The 21,959-nt window shown below is 42.0% G+C and overlaps 2 protein-coding genes across 2 annotated transcripts in view; both read left to right on the top strand.

Moving 5' to 3' along the window:
• The window catches only part of LOC139541791 (uncharacterized), a 28,904-nt gene extending 14,395 nt beyond the window's left edge, over nucleotides 1-14,509 (top strand). Inside the window, exons 6-10 of the mRNA XM_071346737.1 lie at nucleotides 6,900-6,988; nucleotides 11,771-11,858; nucleotides 12,114-12,393; nucleotides 12,802-13,056; nucleotides 14,442-14,509. Coding sequence (XP_071202838.1) covers nucleotides 6,900-6,988; nucleotides 11,771-11,858; nucleotides 12,114-12,393; nucleotides 12,802-13,056; nucleotides 14,442-14,509 — 780 coding nt within the window. The remainder of the gene's footprint in view (nucleotides 1-6,899; nucleotides 6,989-11,770; nucleotides 11,859-12,113; nucleotides 12,394-12,801; nucleotides 13,057-14,441) is intronic.
• Nucleotides 14,510-16,264: 1,755 nt separating this feature from the next.
• LOC139545771 (caspase recruitment domain-containing protein 8-like) lies at nucleotides 16,265-19,998 on the top strand. The gene is made up of 7 exons (XM_071353929.1): nucleotides 16,265-16,398; nucleotides 16,485-16,693; nucleotides 16,850-17,103; nucleotides 17,393-17,518; nucleotides 17,617-17,767; nucleotides 18,921-18,947; nucleotides 19,602-19,998. The coding sequence occupies exons 2-7, from the start codon at nucleotides 16,543-16,545 to the stop codon at nucleotides 19,916-19,918; spliced, it is 1,026 nt and encodes a 341-aa protein (XP_071210030.1). The 5' UTR covers nucleotides 16,265-16,398; nucleotides 16,485-16,542; the 3' UTR covers nucleotides 19,919-19,998.
• Nucleotides 19,999-21,959: the final 1,961 nt, after the last annotated feature.

Below are 21,959 nucleotides of genomic sequence, written 5' to 3' on the forward strand. Positions count from 1 at the left end.
ACCCTCATATGTTAAACACCTGTACTCACTGTTATAGTCAGTTCTACAGTACTACCCTCATATGTTAAACACCTGTACTCACTGTTATAGTCAGTTCTACCCTCATATGTTACATCACCTGTACTCACTGTTATAGTCAGTTCTACAGTTCTACCCTCATATGTTAAACACCTGTACTCACTGTTATAGTCAGTTCTACAGTTCTACCCTCATATGTTAAACACCTGTACTCACTGTTATAGTCAGTTCTACAGTTCTACCCTCATATGTTAAACACCTGTACTCACTGTTATAGTCAGTTCTACAGTTCTACCCTCATATGTTACATCACCTGTACTCAATGTCATAGTTAGTTCTACAGTTCTACCCTCATATGTTACATCACCTGTACTCAATGTCATAGTCAGTTCTACAGTTCTACCCTCATATGTTACATCACCTGTACTCACTGTCATAGTCAGTTCTACAGTTCTACCCTCATATGTTAAAACACCTGTACTCACTGTCATAGTTAGTTCTACAGTTCTACCCTCATATGTTAAAACACCTATACTCACTGTCATAGTCAGTTCTACGCTCATATGTTAAACACCTGTACTCACTGTCATAGTCAGTTCTACAGTTCTACCCTCATATGTTAAAACACCTGTACTCACTGTCATAGTTAGTTCTACAGTTCTACCCTCATATGTTAAAACACCTATACTCACTGTCATAGTCAGTTCTACGCTCATATGTTAAACACCTGTACTCACTGTTAGTCAGTTCTACAGTTCTACCCTCATATGTTAAACACCTGTACTCACTGTTATAGTCAGTTCTACAGTTCTACCATCATATGTTAAACACCTGTACTCACTGTTATAGTCAGTTCTACAGTTCTACCCTCATATGTTACATCACCTGTACTCAATGTCATAGTTAGTTCTACAGTTCTACCCTCATATGTTACATCACCTGTACTCAATGTCATAGTCAGTTCTACAGTTCTACCCTCATATGTTACATCACCTGTACTCAATGTCATAGTTAGTTCTACAGTTCTACCCTCATATGTTAAAACACCTGTACTCACTGTCATAGTCAGTTCTACAGTTCTACCCTCATATGTTAAAACACCTATACTCACTGTCATAGTCAGTTCTACGCTCATATGTTAAACACCTGTACTCACTGTCATAGTCAGTTCTACAGTTCTACCCTCATATGTTACATCACCTGTACTCACTGTCATAGTCAGTTCTACCCTCATATGTTACATCACCTGTACTCACTGTCATAGTCAGTTCTACAGTTCTACCCTCATATGTTAAAACACCTGTACTCACTGTCATAGTCAGTTCTACAGTTCTACCCTCATATGTTAAACACCTGTACTCACTGTTATAGTCAGTTCTACAGTTCTACCCTCATATGTTAAAACACCTGTACTCACTGTCATAGTCAGTTCTACAGTTCTACCCTCATATGTTAAACACCTGTACTCACTATTATAGTCAGTTCTACAGTTCTACCCTCATATGTTAAACACCTGTACTCACTGTCATAGTCAGTTCTACAGTTCTACCCTCATATGTTAAAACAACTGTACTCACTGTCATAGTCAGTTCTACAGTTCTACCCTCATATGTTAAAACACCTGTACTCACTGTCATAGTCAGTTCTACAGTTCTACCCTCATATGTTACGTCACCTGTACTCACTGTCATAGTCAGTTCTACCCTCACATGTTACATCACCTGTACTCACTGTCATAGTCAGTTCTACAGTTCTACCCTCATATGTTAAAACACCTGTACTCACTGTCATAGTCAGTTCTACAGTTCTACCCTCATATGTTAAAACACCTGTACTCACTGTCATAGTCAGTTCTACAGTTCTACCCTCATATGTTAAAACACCTGTACTCACTGTCATAGTCAGTTCTACAGTTCTACCCTCATATGTTAAACACCTGTACTCACTGTTATAGTCAGTTCTACAGTTCTACCCTCATATGTTAAAACACCTGTACTCACTGTCATAGTCAGTTCTACAGTTCTACCCTCATATGTTAAACACCTGTACTCACTATTATAGTCAGTTCTACAGTTCTACCCTCATATGTTAAACACCTGTACTCACTGTTATAGTCAGTTCTACAGTTCTACCCTCATATGTTAAACACCTGTACTCACTGTTATAGTCAGTTCTACAGTTCTACCCTCATATGTTAAACACCTGTACTCACTGTTATAGTCAGTTCTACAGTTCTACCCTCATATGTTAAACACCTGTACTCACTGTTATAGTCAGTTCTACAGTACTACCCTCATATGTTAAACACCTGTACTCACTGTTATAGTCAGTTCTACCCTCATATGTTACATCACCTGTACTCACTGTTATAGTCAGTTCTACAGTTCTACCCTCATATGTTAAACACCTGTACTCACTGTTATAGTCAGTTCTACAGTTCTACCCTCATATGTTAAACACCTGTACTCACTGTTATAGTCAGTTCTACAGTTCTACCCTCATATGTTAAACACCTGTACTCACTGTTATAGTCAGTTCTACAGTTCTACCCTCATATGTTACATCACCTGTACTCAATGTCATAGTTAGTTCTACAGTTCTACCCTCATATGTTACATCACCTGTACTCAATGTCATAGTCAGTTCTACAGTTCTACCCTCATATGTTACATCACCTGTACTCACTGTCATAGTCAGTTCTACAGTTCTACCCTCATATGTTAAAACACCTGTACTCACTGTCATAGTTAGTTCTACAGTTCTACCCTCATATGTTAAAACACCTATACTCACTGTCATAGTCAGTTCTACGCTCATATGTTAAACACCTGTACTCACTGTCATAGTCAGTTCTACAGTTCTACCCTCATATGTTAAAACACCTGTACTCACTGTCATAGTTAGTTCTACAGTTCTACCCTCATATGTTAAAACACCTATACTCACTGTCATAGTCAGTTCTACGCTCATATGTTAAACACCTGTACTCACTGTTAGTCAGTTCTACAGTTCTACCCTCATATGTTAAACACCTGTACTCACTGTTATAGTCAGTTCTACAGTTCTACCATCATATGTTAAACACCTGTACTCACTGTTATAGTCAGTTCTACAGTTCTACCCTCATATGTTACATCACCTGTACTCAATGTCATAGTTAGTTCTACAGTTCTACCCTCATATGTTACATCACCTGTACTCAATGTCATAGTCAGTTCTACAGTTCTACCCTCATATGTTACATCACCTGTACTCAATGTCATAGTTAGTTCTACAGTTCTACCCTCATATGTTAAAACACCTGTACTCACTGTCATAGTCAGTTCTACAGTTCTACCCTCATATGTTAAAACACCTATACTCACTGTCATAGTCAGTTCTACGCTCATATGTTAAACACCTGTACTCACTGTCATAGTCAGTTCTACAGTTCTACCCTCATATGTTACATCACCTGTACTCACTGTCATAGTCAGTTCTACCCTCATATGTTACATCACCTGTACACACTGTCATAGTCAGTTCTACAGTTCTACCCTCATATGTTAAAACACCTGTACTCACTGTCATAGTCAGTTCTACAGTTCTACCCTCATATGTTAAAACACCTGTACTCACTGTCATAGTCAGTTCTACAGTTCTACCCTCTTATGTTAAAACACCTGTACTCACTGTCATAGTCAGTTCTACAGTTCTACCCTCATATGTTAAAACACCTGTACTCACTGTCATAGTCAGTTCTACAGTTCTACCCTCATATGTTAAACACCTGTACTCACTGTTATAGTCAGTTCTACAGTTCTACCCTCATATGTTAAAACACCTGTACTCACTGTCATAGTCAGTTCTACAGTTCTACCCTCATATGTTAAACACCTGTATTCACTATTATAGTCAGTTCTACAGTTCTACCCTCATATGTTAAACACCTGTACTCACTGTCATAGTCAGTTCTACAGTTCTACCCTCATATGTTAAAACACCTGTACTCACTGTCATAGTCAGTTCTACAGTTCTACCCTCATATGTTAAAACACCTGTACTCACTGTCATAGTCAGTTCTACAGTTCTACCCTCATATGTTAAAACACCTGTACTCACTGTCATAGTCAGTTCTACAGTTCTACCCTCATATGTTAAAACACCTGTACTCACTGTCATAGTCAGTTCTACAGTTCTACCCTCATATGTTAAAACACCTGTACCCACTGTCATAGTCAGTTCTACAGTTCTACCCTCATATGTTAAAACACCTGTACTCACTGTCATAGTCAGTTCTACAGTTCTACCCTCATATGTTAAAACACCTGTACTCACTGTCATAGTCAGTTCTACAGTTCTACCCTCATATGTTAAAACACCTGTACTCACTGTCATAGTCAGTTCTACAGTTCTACCCTCATATGTTAAAACACCTGTACTCACTGTCATAGTCAGTTCTAGAGTTCTACCCTCATATGTTAAACACCTGTACTCACTGTTATAGTCAGTTCTACAGTTCTACCCTCATATGTTAAACACCTGTACTCACTGTTATAGTCAGTTCTACCCTCATATGTTAAAACACCTGTACTCACTGTTATAGTCAGTTCTACAGTTCTACCCTCATATGTTAAACACCTGTACTCACTGTCATAGTCAGTTCTACAGTTCTACCCTCATATGTTAAAACACCTGTACTCACTGTCATAGTCAGTTCTACAGTTCTACCCTCATATGTTAAAACACCTGTACTCACTGTCATAGTCAGTTCTACAGTTCTACCCTCATATGTTAAAACACCTGTACTCACTGTCATAGTCAGTTCTACAGTTCTACCCTCATATGTTAAAACACCTGTACCCACTGTCATAGTCAGTTCTACAGTTCTACCGTCATATGTTAAAACCCCTGTACTCACTGTCATAGTCAGTTCTACAGTTCTACCCTCATATGTTAAAACACTTGTACTCACTGTCATAGTCAGTTCTACAGTTCTACCCTCATATGTTAAAACACCTGTACTCACTGTCATAGTCAGTTCTACAGTTCTAACCTCATATGTTAAACACCTGTACACATGTACATCTCTCTCGCATTCCTCCCACACAGCATCACATGCCCATGGTTTCCTCTTCCTCCTCCTCCCCTTCATCACACATGACAGTGTAATGTCCTGCTGAACCACCAGGGGGCCCTAGAGACAAGGATCAGTAATGTCCTGCTGAACCACCAGGGGGCCCTAGAGACAAGGATCAGTGTAATGTCCTGCTGAACCACCAGGGGGCCCTAGAGACAAGGATCAGTAATGTCCTGCTGAACCACCAGGGGGCCCTAGAGACAAGGATTAGTAATGTCCTGCTGAACCACCAGGGAGCCCTAGAGACAAGGATCAGTAATGTCCTGCTGAACCACCAGGGGGCCCTAGAGACAAGGATCAGTAATGTCCTGCTGAACCACCAGGGGGCCCTAGAGACAAGGATCAGTAATGTCCTGCTGAACCACCAGGGGGCCCTAGAGACAAGGATCAGTAATGTCCTGCTGAACCACCAGGGGGCCCTAGAGACAAGGATCAGTAATGTCCTGCTGAACCACCAGGGGGCCCTAGAGACAAGGATCAGTAATGTCCTGCTGAACCACCAGGGGGCCCTAGAGACAAGGATCAGTGTAATGTCCTGCTGAACCACCAGGGGGCCCTAGAGACAAGGATCAGTGTAATGTCCTGCTGAACCACCAGGGGCCCCTAGAGACAAGGATCAGTGTAATGTCCTGCTGAACCACCAGGGGGCCCTAGAGACAAGGATCAGTGTAATGTCCTGCTGAACCACCAGGGGGCCCTAGAGACAAGGATCAGTGTAATGTCCTGCTGAACCACCAGGGGGCCCTAGAGACAGGGATAAGTGTCCTACATAGGGTTGCAAAATTGCTGAATATTTTAATAAATTCCCTCGTTTTCTCAAAATCCCTGGTGGAGGATTCCCTGAATCAGGAGGGTATATGCAGGAAACATATATTTTGTATGCATTCTTCATATCTTAAATAAATCCTATAAAGCCAAGAGTCAAAATATTATTTTATTACAAATACAACCTGTGGTCCAATTGGAAACATAAAGAACAAGATCATATCAGAGATGTTATATCGACTTCGCAGCTCGATTAGAATGGTTTAACCATGGTCTCTTGACTGACTCTCACACCTATTTTGGTTTGGTGTCAGTTTGTCCTCAAGAGGGTGACTCACTACTAGAGACCAATAGGTAGGATGTGTCATGGGCTGGGCTGCTCAAAACGAAAGGAAACGGTAGCGCTCTGCCACAAGGCTTCATTATTTTACAGTCGGCTGGCTGCGCCTGGAGTGTCTGAAAATGGACTCATCAAAAGTAAGACAATATAGTTTGGAAAGGAAACTTAGTATGTTGCTATTTTATCTGTAAACGTCCCTGAAAAAGTTTGTTGATACAGTAAAGTAGGCTACATTGTATCCGTTTCATATTTGATTTACAGCAACATGGAAGTGCGAAATTGACTCGATCAAAGTATCGGAAAAAGTAATTTACATGATGAAATGCAAGAACATGTGATGTAATAGACATTATTGTAGGCCTATGAACTACATATTCTAATCTTGCTATGAATTCATAACGCAGTAATATCATATTAATTCATAGCTAGCACTTGACACGTCATTCGAAGGAGTGAAGAAAGCGGAAATCGTTTATAATTAACTTTGTGACGTTAACTGGTAAACTGTTGAGATTTCAATCAAGAGATGTTGTCAAGAGACATAGTGTTCTCAACAATGACTGTCTCATCCATTAAGTTTTATTAGACGCCTAGACCCTCAATGTGGTCCTCAATAGAAAATACTTCAGTCAAGACAGACTGTGTGTGTGTGTGTAGGAGGTAGCTGCCTCTGGGAAGGAAAGGAAGCCAGCAGGGGAGGAGAGTGAAGAGCCGTCCAGCGAACTCCCCAGCCCCTCTTCTGGAATGTGAGTGAACACAGAGTATATTAGTCCAGGGTGCGAATTATGGGGGAGCTCAAATAAACCGTCAGGGTCGGGTAGATTACTTTCTAAATGTGATCCGTTACAGTTACAAGTTACCTGTCCAAAATTATAATCAGTAACGTAACTTTTGGATTACCCCCAAACTCAGTAATGTAATCTGATTACATTTCCTTACTTTTAGATTACTTTCCCTTTAAGAGACATTAGAAGAAGACAAAAATGCATGTTACCAATTGAACGACATCTATTGCAGAATAAATCAATGTTAAAGTTTACATAGCTGGCCGTATATGGATGTTAAATTTGACTTTATGGGTTGTTAATTAGGCTTCTTCTAAACCATCACTTTCAACCCAATATAATAAAACTATTCAATTATATCTTTACATTAAAAACCAAAGTCCATCAGGATTCCAATAATGTTATACCCCTTGATGTTCAGGAATAGGACTTGGAAGTATAGATTAGCCAAATCGTTTTACCTGAGCATGACCCCAAAACTAAGGACTTAGCCAGCCTACTCTGTTGTTTATGATGTTGTTGTCATGGAGGACTGATTGGGCTCATTGACTCTAGTTGAAAAATAAATGCTGCTCTCATGGAATGGCATGTTTTACCAAGAGTGTGCAAAGCTGTCATCAAGGCAAAGGGTCGCTACTTTGAAGAATCTCAAATACTAAATATATTACGATTTGTTCACTACATGATTCCTTCTGTGTTATTTCATAGTTTTGATGTCTTCACTATTATTCTACAATGTAGAAAATAGTCAAAATAAAGAAAAACCCTTGAATGAGTAGGTGTGTCCAAACATTTGACTGGTACTGTATTTATAATTTATAAGTCCAAAAATGGATGTAGCAACTACAGGTGGGCCCTTTAAGCCTATCAAAAGTTTTAGCAAAAAAAGCCTCACTTTTATTCCATAGGCTGGGATCTGCACTATGCAGCTGTTGCAAGAGTGCATTTTTCAGCTTGAACTTCTTGAATTCAACCATTATTGGGTTCAAATACACAATTAGATTTGTGAACAGCCATCCACAACAACCACAATCAGTAAGCTAAATGAGAGAGCAGCAGTGTGATTCACATCAATGCGCTATGTAGATCAATATTAAGTGATATCCGTATCGCAGTCATCCTTACCTCAAAGCGTTTATTCAAGTTTGATACTGACAGCAGTCGCACCATTGGAAGACGTAGCTTAGACTGTAGCTTACAAAAACCTATTCCTGTTCTTTTCCCGCGATTCATCAACCACATTTGGTGTGTCATCATAGTGGTCTGTGATTTGTGGTCAGACTCGCTCAGGTGGAACAAACTTAAACTTGCGCCTTTTTTCAATACGGATTTAAATGTCATTGAGAACAGAGAAGTGTCAAAGATTTTTTGCCACAATGTTTTTTTCTGAATTTAAAAGTAATCCTCAAAGTAATCTAGTTTTTCAAAAGTACCTGTAATCTGATTACAATATTTGTGCTGGTAACGTAATGGATTACAGTTTTTTTTGTAATCCCTTACATGTAATCCATTACACCCCAACCCTGTAAACCGTCTCCCTGTCCGTGAATGGTGTACTGTAGAATTTTATAGCTGGCTAGACAGAGGTGCTGTCCACTCAGTAGTGCTGCATTTTGGCCTCAGTTGAGCTCCTTTACACACATAGACACAATGGGCATCCAATCCATCCAACAAGTATACGTTAATGACAGGAGGCCTATAATTGATTCTTTCTGTGAAAAGTATTTGGTTTTACAATGGCATATGTGACTCACCACCTGGATTTGGTCTTATGTAGCAAAATCTGAAATAGTGTTTTTTTACATTGGATAAAAGTAGAGACTCAGAGCTACTAAATGGTATTTCACACACTGCAGTTGAGGAACAATGGGAAAGTAATTCAGCTTTGAAAGTTGATAAACTTGTAGCCCCCCTTTTGAGTCGTCTTACCTTCAGCACTCTGATTGCCGGTCACAGTGAAAAAAGTAACTCTCCCAAAACTTTCAATACCTTTTTCAGAAAAAAGTGGGTCAACTGTGTTTTCTTGTGTTTACCCTCCACTAGACCTACACCACTGCTGGTAGCCTACACTCTCAGAAGAGGCAATTGTACACACTTGAACACACACAGAACAATATAATATATGAGTTGAATCAAAACATGTTTACACCCTAGTTCATGAGTTGTCCATAATTCATGAATGCTTGGAGTCTTCACAGGTCATGTGACATAAAACACTACCTTTCTTTCCTTACATTATTACATTTATGACAGTTTAATTTGTCATTATTAATAATTTAACAATTTAATTAGAACATTGAATTTAAACCCTGTAATAATCCTCTATCTTGATCTCTGAAAATACACTGTAAGTGTAACTATGCCTACATAATATCCAATTTGTAAGTCGCTCTGGATAAGAGCGTCTGCTAAATGACTTAAAATGTAAATGTAAAATAATATTGAATTATGTTTCACTGTGAAAACAGTTGTCATTCTTAATAATGACAAATAAAACTGTCAAATATAATTAATGTAAGGAAAGAAAGGTAGTGTTTTATGTCACATGACCTGTGAAGACTCCAAACATTCATGAATTATGGACAACTCATGAACTAGGGTGTAAACATGTTTTGATTCAACTCATGTATTATGTTGAATGTAGTCTACCTGTTCTGCGTGTGTTGATGTGTGTAAAATTGCCTCGTCTGAGAGTGTAGGCTACCAGCAGTGGTGTAGGTCAAGTGGAGGGTAAACACAGTTGACCCACCTTTTTCAGAGAAATGCATTAAAGTATTGGGATCGTTACTCTTTTCACCGCGACCGGCTATCAGAGTTTACCCATCTATTTTCTTACCACTACATCACCGGTTACTGGTAGGCCTATTAGAAGTTCATGGTAATACACATTGTAGTCTAGTCTAGTAAATTGACCTTGTGTGTTAGGGTGACCATCCAGTTGTTCCTGGGACAGTTTCAGTCCCATTTCAGATGTCAATTTGTCATCAAGAAGCATCAACTAATGTAGCTCTAATCAATGGCAGTCGCTGCATGTCATTATTCACTCTTTATTGTGTTTTATAACAGATGTCTAGTTCTATTCATCACATGGTGTCAGTGTACATGCAGTCCCCTGTTTAGATGGTGCCAGTATACATGCAGTCCACTGTTTAGATGGTGTCAGTGTACATGCAGTCCCCTGTTTAGATGGTGCCAGTATACATGCAGTCCACTGTTTAGATGGTGCCAGTAGATGGTGTCAGTGTACATGCAGTCCGCTGTTTAGATGGTGCCATTATACATGCAGTCCGCTGTTTAGATGGTGTCAGTGTACATGCAGTCCACTGTTTAGATGGTGTCAGTATACATGCAGTCCACTGTTTAGATGGTGCCAGTATACATGCAGTCCACTGTTTAGATGGTGTCAGTATACATGCAGTCCACTGTTTAGATGGTGTCAGTATACATGCAGTCCACTGTTTAGATGGTGTCAGTATACATGCAGTCCACTGTTTAGATGGTGCCAGTATACATGCAGTCCACTGTTTAGATGGTGTCAGTATACATGCAGTCCACTGTTTAGATGGTGTCAGTATACATGCGGTCCACTGTTTAGATGGTGTCAGTATACATGCAGTCCACTGTTTAGATGGTGCCAGTATACATGCAGTCCACTGTTTAGATGGTGTCAGTATACATGCAGTCCACTGTTTAGATGGTGTCAGTATACACGCAGTCCACTGTTTAGATGGTGCCAGTATACATGCAGTCCACTGTTTAGATGGTGTAATTATTTAGGAGTGGATCAACATGTTACAGGTAGTCTACTTTTAGAAGGGATTTGTTTGACAATCAGATGAAAGCATCATGACTGGTTGTGTTCATGCCACGTTAAAAAGGTCATAAATTAAATGACATTTTTATCATTAATCATAATAGAGACCCCCCAGGTGTAATTCACATTCTGTATTAGTCTGTTCTCTACCTGTACCCACAGCCTTCCTCTTCGTCTGAAGAGGAGGTGTAGCAGGGATCGGACGAAGACGCAGCGTAGTTTGTGCTCAACATGTTTAATTCAAGACGAATAACGTGAACACTTACAAAATACAAAAATAACAAACGTGGCAAACCGAAACAGTCCTCTCTGGTGAAACGAGCACAAAGACAGGAAACAACCACCCACAAACCCCAACACAAAACAAGCCACCTAAATATGATTCCCAATCAGAGACAACACAAAACACCTGCCTCTGATTGAGAACCATATTCGGCCAAACATAGAAACAGACAAACAGCATGTGGTGGTGGTGTAGGGGAACAGAACAGTGTAGTGACCACAGCATGTGATGGTGGTGTAGGGGAACAGAACAGTGTAGTGACCACAGCATGTGGTGGTGGTGTAGGGGAACAGAACAGTGTAGTGACCACAGCATGTGGTGGTGGTGTAGGGGAACAGAACAGTGTAGTGACCACAGCATGTGGTGGTGGTGTAGGGGAACAGAGCATTGTAGTGACCACAGCATGTAGTGGTGGTGTAGGGGAACAGAACAGTGTAGTGACCACAGCATGTGGTGGTGGTGGTGTAGGGGAACAGAACAGTGTAGTGACCACAGCATGTGGTGGTGGTGGTGTAGGGGAACAGAACAGTGTAGTGACCACAGCATGTGGTGGTGGTGGTGTAGGGGAACAGAACAGTGTAGTGACCACAGCATGTAGTGGTGGTGTAGGGGAACAGAACAGTGTGTGACTGTTTCCTGTGTCCAGGTTGACCCTGTCTGGAGAGAAGTGTCGTAGTCTGGAGACTGTGATCTCTAGTCTGAAGGGGAACCTGGAGGTGCTGAATGTGGGAAAGGTAAGACTAGTGGCCATGTCTAAAGTCAATGTGAGCAAACCACATACAGTAGATCACAGTATTCTCTGAAGACACTGCAGTGTGTGTGTTAACGTTCCTAATGTAATGTATTTCATGATCATATGAGATATTGAGAGACCTGTATAAATATTCTAGTACGTTTTAAAAATATTAATATATTAATGATCTTTATTTGATATCACTAGTCAGTTTTTATATTCTCGTCCTTACATCATATCATCTTTGTTGTTTTAGAGACCCTCCATGTTGGATGTTCCAGCTCTGCTGCTGACCAGTCTGGAGGAGCTCACTGAAGAACAGCTGAAGACGTTTCAGTCTCACCTGACTAGGGGCCAGCTGTTTGGCTTTCCTCTCATCCCAGAGAGACAGCTGGAGAACACTAGCAGACAGGAGACAGTGGATCAGATGGTGAAGAGTTACGGCCCTGAGAGAGCTGTGGAGATCACACTCTGGATCCTGAGGGAGATGAATCTGGATGATCTAGCAGAGACGTTACAGAGAGATTACACTAGAGGTAACATAACAACAATGTACATCAATCTATACATCACCATCACAGTTCAGTGTAGGTCTAACCATAAAGAACATTCAACTGACTTCATAATAACATTCAGCAGGTCCCTCTTTTATAATGTGTATTCATGATGTATCCAGGTGACCCCATTATATTAAACAACAATCCAACATTCATTACATTCCATACATACAATCACCGATACAGTAGGGAAGATTTCACAAATGTATTAGACTTTCTAATCATGGCTGTATATCTCTTCCTGAGCTTCCTAATCTGGAAGATGAACCAGAATGATCTGGCAGAGAAGTTAGAGATCAGAGAAGTAGGATTGTAGACAAGAACCCTAACTGACTCTCTGTCCCCCTCTTGTCTTCCCCTCTATTTCCCCTGTTTCTCTCTTTCCAGTTCTACTGCTGACCAGTCTGGAAGAGCTCACTGAAGAACAGCTGAAGACATTTCAGTCTAAACTGAATGTTGGCAGGATGTTAGGCTCTCCTCCCATCCCAGAGAAACAGCTGGAGAACACTAGCAGACAGGAGACAGTGGATCAGATGGTGAAGAGATTCTGCCCTGAGGGAGCTATGAGGATCACACTCTGGATCCTGAGGGAGATGAATCTGGATGATCTGGCAGAGAAGTTAGAGAGAGATTATACTAGAGGTAACAACAATAATGTACATCAATCTATACATCACCATCACAGTTCAGTGTAGTTCTAACCAGAAAGAACATTCAACTGACTTCATAATAACATTCAGACCCCTCTTTAGTAATGTTTATTCATGATGTATCCATGTGACCCCATTATGATTAAACAACAATCCAACATTCATTACATTCCATACATACAATCACTCTGTCTTACCTCTCTACGTCTCACCTGTCTTCGTCTCACCTGTCTACGTCTCACCTCTCTACGTCTCACCTGTCTACGTCTCACCTGTCTACGTCTCACCTGTCTACGTCTCACCTGTCTACGTCTCACCTGTCTACGTCTCACCTGTCTACGTCTCACCTGTCTACGTCTCACCTGTCTACGTCTCACCTGTCTACGTCTCACCTGTCTATGTCCCTTCTCGTCTCTCCTCTCCACGTCGCTCCTCTCCACGTCTCTCCTCTCCACGTCTCTCCTCTCCACGTCTACTGTTTCTTCATCTGAGAAGAGCCTCTCTTCTTTCCTGGTTCAAGAGAGTCTGTCTGGCATTTTAACATTTTCTACAGCAGTTTAAACACCATCAACAACATGGACCAGGGGGTGGGTTAACAACATGGACCAGGGGGTGGGTTAACAACATGGACCAGGGGGTGTGTTAACCTCATGGACCAGGGGGTGGGTTAACAACATGGACCAGGGGGTGGGTTAACAACATGGACCAGGGGGTGGGTTAACCTCATGGACCAGGGGGTGGGTTAACCTCATGGACCAGGGGGTGGGTTAACCTCATGGACCAGGGGGTGGGTTAACCTCATGGACCAGAGGGTGGGTTAACAACATGGACCAGGGGGTGGGTTAACAACATGGACCAGGGGGTGGGTTAACAACATGGACCAGGGGGTGGGTTAACAACATGGACCAGGGGGTGGGTTAACCTCATGGACCAGGGGGTGGGTTAACAACATGGACCAGGGGGTGGGTTAACAACATGGACCAGGGGGTGGGTTAACAACATGGACCAGGGGGTGGGTTAACAACATGGACCAGGGGGTGGGTTAACAACATGGACCAGGGGGTGGGTTAACAACATGGACCAGGGGTTGGGTTAACAACATGGACCAGGGGGTGGGTTAACAACATGGACCAGGGGGTGGGATAACAACATGGTCCAGGGGGTAGAAACTGGGATTCCAGTCCAACTATGCATTTTCTGAAGCCTTCTCCCCTCCACCATGACCTCCACTCCACCATGACCCCCAGGCCACAGCCTTTCAGTGGACAGTGTCTCTATGTCTTTGTTTGTCAATTTTCCTCTCTTCACAGAACCCAATGATCCCACTGTAGGACAGGCCTTGCCGATATCATCCAGCCCTGTGTCTCGCTCTCCCAGTTGTTCCTCATCAGACACTGGACCAAGTGAAGGGAGAGAAGAACGAGTTTTACCAGCTCAAGGAGTAGTGGCTGACACCGAGTTGGAGGAGTTAACCTGCAAGGAGACAACTCCAACAGGCCAATCAGCTGATGGTCCAGGGCCCTCATGCAGTTATAATGTGTTAAGCCACACCTCGAGTAGGCAGCCATCGCTGGTAAAGGATTATTACAGTGATATAAATATATAATATATTGACTGACAAATGAATTGGATTTATCTATAAATAATTTGAATACGTATATACAGTGCATTCAGAAACGTATTCAGACCCCTTAACATTTTCCACATTTTGTTACTTTACAGCCTTATTCTAAAAATGATTAAATAAATAAATATCCTCATCACTCTACACACAATACCCCATAATGACAAAGCGAAAACAGGTTTTTAGACAGAAATACTTTATTTACGTAAGTATTCAGACCCTTTGCTATGAGACTCGAAATTGAGCTCAGGTGCATCCTGTTTCCATTGATCATCCTTGAGATGTTTTTACAACTTCATTGGAGTCCACCTGTGGTAAATTCAATTGAGTGAACAGGATTTGGAAAGGCACACACCTGTTTATATAAGGTCCCACAGTTGACAGTGCATGTCAGATCAAAACCAAGCAATGAGGAATTGTCCGTAGAGCTTCAAGACAGGATTGTGTGGAGGCACAGATCTGGGGAACGGTACCAAAAGATTTCTGTAGCATTGAAGGTCTCCAAGAACACACAAACACTCTTCCTAGAGCTGGCCGCCCGGCCAAACTGAGAAATCAGGGGAGGTGACCAAAAACCTGATGGTCACTCTGACAGAGCTCCAGAGTTCACCTGTCGAGATGGGAAAACCTTCCAAAAGGACAACCATCTCTGCAGCACTCCACCAATCAGGCCTTTATTGTAGAGTGGTCAGACGGAAGCCGCTCCTCACTAAAAGGCACAAGACAGCCCGCTTGGCGTTTGCCAAAAGGCACATAAAGAACTCGCAGACCATGAGAAACAAGAATCTCTGGTTTGATGAAACCAAGATTGAACTCTGGCCTGAATGCCAAGCGTCACGTCTGGAGGAACCCTGGCACCATCCCTACGGTGAAGCATGGTGGTGGCAGCATCAACCCCCTGTGTGGGTGTTTTTCAGCGGCAGGGACTTGGAGACTAGTCAGGATTTAGGGAAAGATGAACGGAGCAAAGTACAGAGAGATCCTTGATGGAAACCTGCTCCAGAGCGCTCAGGACCTCAGACTGGGGGCGAAGGATCACCTCCCAACAGGACAATGACCCTAACCACACAGCCAAGACAATGCAGGAGTGGCTTCGGGACAAGTCTCTGAATGTCCTTGAGTGTCTTCCAGCCAGAGCCCAGACTTGAACCCGATCAAACATCTATGGAGAGAACTGAAAATAGCTGTGTAGCGTCGCTCCCGAACCTGGTAGAGCGCTCAGGACCTCAGACTGGGGCGAGAGGATTGAGAGGATCTGCAGAGAAGAATTAATGAAAGGCCCCAAATACAGGTGTGCCAAGCTTGTAGCGTCATACCCAAGAAGACTTGAGGCTGTAATCGCTGCCAAAGGTGCATCAGCAAAGTACTGAGTAAAGGGTCTGAATACATACGTAAATATTATGTCATTTAAAAAAAAAAATTATACATTTGCAAACATTTCTGAAAAACTGTTTTTGCTTTGTCTTTATGGAGTATTGTCTGTAGATTAAGGGAGAAAAAAAGAATATTTTAGAATAATGCTGTAACGTAACAAAATGTGGAAAAAGTTAAAGGGTCTGAATGATTTCAGAATGCAGTGCATATGTACAGTTCTATTCTCTATTCACTTCTCTAAACTGTTGGTTTAAGAGCTGTTGTAATTACATTTTAGGAACTTTGTAATGAATTTACTCCAGACGTCTTGAATCATGAGGGCAACGGAACTTACCGGTAACATATATTTCTTGTTTTCTCATTGTATGGTCGTAGATAGGAAATATTATTACATTATATTCCTCATGCTGTTTGTTCTACAGGTTCCAGTGCCCCAGTGCAGGTCTGTTCCAGTGCAGTATAACAGGCCTGGTGTTTAGGATGGAGGGAGAGGTGTTCTATAAGACAGTCCACTGGGACAGGAGGCTTCTATCCCAGAGTGGCAAGAGACCTGCAGGACCCCTGTTCAAGTTTACATGCCTTAATGGGTCTGTCTGTCAACTACACCTCCCACACTGTCAGATTCATTCTGGTAAGTATTCATTACAAGTAACTTTTAGGAATGAAAGAGGAATTTCTCTTTCAAGACTGCTCTAAACAAGATAACTCTGCTAATATGCTACATTGTCTTGATTGTCATTTCTATTGTATATCTGAGAAAGCTCTAAATGTTCTCTTTCTTTCCTAGATGGTGGATGTGACTTCCTGTCTGTAGCCCATGTGACTGATGACAACACTGAGTTTATCCCTCCACTTGAGATAACAGAAACACACATCATAATTAACATCACTGGATTCTCTGCTTATGGAAATGTCCATGAAGAAGATGCTCCCATCTCCCCTATCCAGGGGCTTGTGTTGTTGTTCCACCAACCGTTTGTCCCTGAACAGAGGTCCATCCTGAATGTGTTTTTGCTTCCCAGTAATGTTGTGAGAAAAGAGGTGAGCTGGAACCCTACAACCCTACAACCCCACTTCTATCTGGCTGGTATTCAATCAAACACACAATGGGAAATGTAATGCTAGCATGACAGCTAAACATTTAATCAAACCATTATGGGGAGTAGCAAGGAACAAGTAGCAAGTTTGACTGAATTCCATCTGCTGACCTTTTTGATCTTATTGCATTATTCTCAAACTTTAAGTATTTTTCTACTCACATTCTCTGCAAGAAATAAATTAAAGGTCATTTTGAAGCACAACTAACCTGTCTATTGTTGGTCCTTTCAAGGTGCGGGAGGTGATTGAAAGGGATGGAATTAGAGAAATTCTAACAACTTCTCCGTGTAAACTAACCCCGACGCAAGAATACACCCTCTCCACTAACCCTGCAGATGGACATCGAATACAGCCAAAAGTAAATCTGGGCTATATTTGAATAAAACATTTTTTTTATTACTATGTAATTTTTCATTTCATTCTCACTCACTGACTAGTAATGTCTCTTTATTTCAGGAAGCAGAGTTTGTGAAATTTGATTCCTATGAAAACTACTACTACCCCACTTTTCAGTTGTTCTTACAAACTATAGTTAAAGAAGTTGATCTTCTTCTGAAAGAAAAGGAAGGTGATGAACTTGTATGGAACAGACTTGTCTGGCTGCCAGGTAACAGACATTCAGAGCTCAAATCAAATCAAGTCAGACCAGGAACAGCAGTACAGTACAGTGTAGTTCTCTGATAGTATTACTGTTACATGATTGTAGTTCTCTGATAGTAGTACTGTTACATGTTGTAGTTCTCTGATAGTAGTACTGTTACATGTTGTAGTTCTGATAGTATTGCTGTTACATGTTGTAGTTCTGATAGTATTACTGTTACATGTTGTAGTTCTCTGATAGTAGTACTGTTACATGTTGTAGTTCTCTGATAGTATTACTGTTACATGTTGTAGTTCTGATAGTATTGCTGTTACATGTTGTAGTTCTGATAGTATTACTGTTACATGTTGTAGTTCTCTGATAGTAGTACTGTTACATGTTGTAGTTCTCTGATAGTATTACTGTTACATGTTGTAGTTCTCTGATAGTAGTACATGTTGTAGTTCTGATAGTAGTACTGTTACATGTTGTAGTTCTCTGATAGTAGTACTGTTACATGTTGTAGTTCTCTGATAGCAGTACTGTTACGTGTTGTAGTTCTCTGATAGCAGTAATGTTACGTGTTGTAGTTCTCTGATAGCAGTACTGTTACGTGTTGTAGTTCTCTGATTGTAGTACTGTTACGTGTTGTAGTTCTCTGATAGCAGTACTGTTACATGTTGTAGTTCTCTGATAGCAGTACTGTTACATGTTGTAGTTCTCTGATAGTAGTACTGTTACATGTTGTAGTTCTCTGATAGTAGTACTGTTACATGTTGTAGTTCTCTGATAGTAGTACTGTTACATGTTGTAGTTCTCTGATAGTAGTACTGTTACATGTTGTAGTTCTCTGATAGTATCACTGTTACATGGTGTAGTTCTCTGATAGTAGTACTGTTACATGTTGTAGTTCTATGATAGTAGTACTGTTACATGGTGTAGTTCTCTGATAGTAGTACTGTTACATGTTGTAGTTCTCTGATAGTAGTACTGTTACATGTTGTAGTTCTCTGATAGTAGTACTGTTACATGTTGTAGTTCTATGATAGTAGTACTGTTACATGTTGTAGTTCTCTGATAGTAGTATTGTTATTGAACAATGATGTGCTTATATCATATGATTATGGTTGGTTATAATGAATATTTTATCACATAGTAAAACACCTCTTTTCATCCTCAGCCTCACCAACAGATGTCACCTCTACAGGTACTGTTGACCTTCCACTGACATTCATCACCATTATAAACCTCTCAATAACAAACTAGAGATTCACCACCATTATAAACCTCAATAACAAACTATAGATTCACCACCATTATAAACCTCTCAATAACAAACTATAGATTCATCACCATTATAAACCTCAATAACAAACTAGAGATTAACCACCATTATAAACCTCAATAACAAACTAAAGTTAATCCTAGACAGTATCTTATCATCCTAGACAGTATCTTATCACCCTAGACAGTGTCTTATCATCCTAGACAGTGTCTTATCACCCTAGACAGTGTCTTATCATCCTAGACAGTGTCTTATCACCCTAGACAGTATCTTATCATCCTAGACAGTATCTTATCATCCTAGACAGTATCTTATCACCCTAGACAGTATCTTATCACCCTAGACAGTATCTTATCACCCTAGACAGTATCTTATCACCCTAGACAGTATCTTATCACCCTAGACAGTATCTTATCACCCTAGACAGTGTCTTATCATCCTAGACAGTGTCTTATCACCCTAGACAGTGTCTTATCATCCTAGACAGTGTCTTATCATCCTAGACAGTATCTTATCATCCTAGACAGTATCTTGTCATCCTAGACAGGGTTTTAATGCATCATTTCCCCCTCCCAGTTTCAGCTGTTTCCCCTGCAGCCCCTCCTGCCAACCCCTCTGCCCCCCCTGGTAGAGCCTTCATCATAAGACACAGGATGAATCTAGAGACTCGCCTGGGGCTAGTACAGCCCTTATTCCTGCGTCTCCAGGATCGTGGGGTTCTGATTGACGAGGAGAGGGAGGAGGTGGACAGTAAATCCACCCCGACCCGACAGAACCAAGCCCTGCTGGACATGGTGGTAAGGAAGGGGGCTCGTGCCCAGGAACACTTCTACCAGGTCCTGAAGGAAGTAAATCCCTGCCTGGTCGAAGACCTGGAAGAGCAGACAGACTGAGAGGTTACCATGGATACAACCTCACAACCTCAGAAGATATCAAAACATTTATCAGAGACAGAGAGCAGCACTTTGAGGAGGAGCTACTGTCTACCAGACAATCTACCTGTGTTACTCTGGTACACTGGCTACAGACTACAAGATCAGAGCTACTGTCTACCAGACAACCTACCTGTGTTACTCTGGTAGACTGGCTACAGACTACAAGATCAGGGCTACTGTCTACCAGACAACCTACCTGTGTTACTCTGGTAGACTGGCTACAGACTACAAGATCAGGGCTACTGTCTACCAGACAACCTACCTGTGTTACTCTGGTACACTGGCTGCAGACTACAAGATCAGGGCTACTGTCTACCAGACAACCTACCTGTGTTACTCTGGTACACTGGCTGCAGACTACAAGATCAGGGCTACTGTCTACCAGACAACCTACCTGTGTTACTCTGGTACACTGGCTGCAGACTACAAGATCAGGGCTACTGTCTACCAGACAACCTACCTGTGTTACTCTGGTACACTGGCTGCAGACTACAAGATCAGGGCTACTGTCTACCAGACAACCTACCTGTGTTACTCTGGTACACTGGCTACAGACTACAAGATCAGGGCTACTGTCTACCAGACAACCTACCTGTGTTACTCTGGTACACTGGCTACAGACTACAAGATCAGGGCTACTGTCTACCAGACAACCTACCTGTGTTACTCTGGTACACTGGCTGCAGACTACAAGATCAGGGCTACTGTCTACCAGACAAACTACCTGTGTTACTCTGGTAGACTGGCTGCAGACTACAAGATCAGGGCTACTGTCTACCAGACAACCTACCTGTGTTACTCTGGTAGACTGGCTGCAGACTACAAGATCAGGGCTACTGTCTACCAGACAGCCTACCTGTGTTACTCTGGTACACTGGCTACAGACTACAAGATCAGGGCTACTGTCTACCAGACAACCTACCTGTGTTACTCTGGTAGACTGGCTACAGACTACACGATCAGGGCTACTGTCTACCAGACAACCTACCTGTGTTTCTCTGGTACACTGGCTGCAGACTACAAGATCAGGGCTACTGTCTACCAGACAACCTACCTGTGTTACTCTGGTACACTGGCTACAGACTACAAGATCAGGGCTACTGTCTACCAGACAACCTACCTGTGTTACTCTGGTACACTGGCTACAGACTACAAGATCAGGGCTACTGTCTACCAGACAACCTACCTGTGTTACTCTGGTAGACTGGCTACAGACTACAAGATCAGGGCTACTGTCTACCAGACAACCTACCTGTGTTACTCTGGTACACTGGCTGCAGACTACAAGATCAGGGCTACTGTCTACCAGACAGCCTACCTGTGTTACTCTGGTAGACTGGCTACAGACTACAAGATCAGGGCTACTGTCTACCAGACAACCTACCTGTGTTACTCTGGTACACTGGCTACAGACTACAAGATCAGGGCTACTGTCTACCAGACAACCTACCTGTGTTACTCTGGTAGACTGGCTGCAGACTACAAGATCAGGGCTACTGTCTACCAGACAACCTACCTGTGTTACTCTGGTAGACTGGCTACAGACTACAAGATCAGGGCTACTGTCTACCAGACAACCTACCTGTGTTACTCTGGTACACTGGCTACAGACTACAAGATCAGGGCTACTGTCTACCAGACAACCTACCTGTGTTACTCTGGTACACTGGCTGCAGACTACAAGATCGGGGCTACTGTCTACCAGACAACCTACCTGTGTTACTCTGGTACACTGGCTGCAGACTACAAGATCGGGGCTACTGTCTACCAGACAACCTACCTGTGTTACTCTGGTACACTGGCTGCAGACTACAAGATCGGGGCTACTGTCTACCAGACAACCTACCTGTGTTACTCTGGTACACTGGCTGCAGACTACAAGATCGGGGCTACTGTCTACCAGACAACCTACCTGTGTTACTCTGGTAGACTGGCTGCAGACTACAAGATCAGGGCTACTGTCTACCAGACAACCTACCTGTGTTACTCTGGTAGACTG

The sequence above is a fragment of the Salvelinus alpinus genome, chromosome 2, assembly GCF_045679555.1.
Source record: "Salvelinus alpinus chromosome 2, SLU_Salpinus.1, whole genome shotgun sequence".
In the NCBI taxonomy this organism is placed as follows: Eukaryota; Metazoa; Chordata; class Actinopteri; order Salmoniformes; family Salmonidae; genus Salvelinus; species Salvelinus alpinus.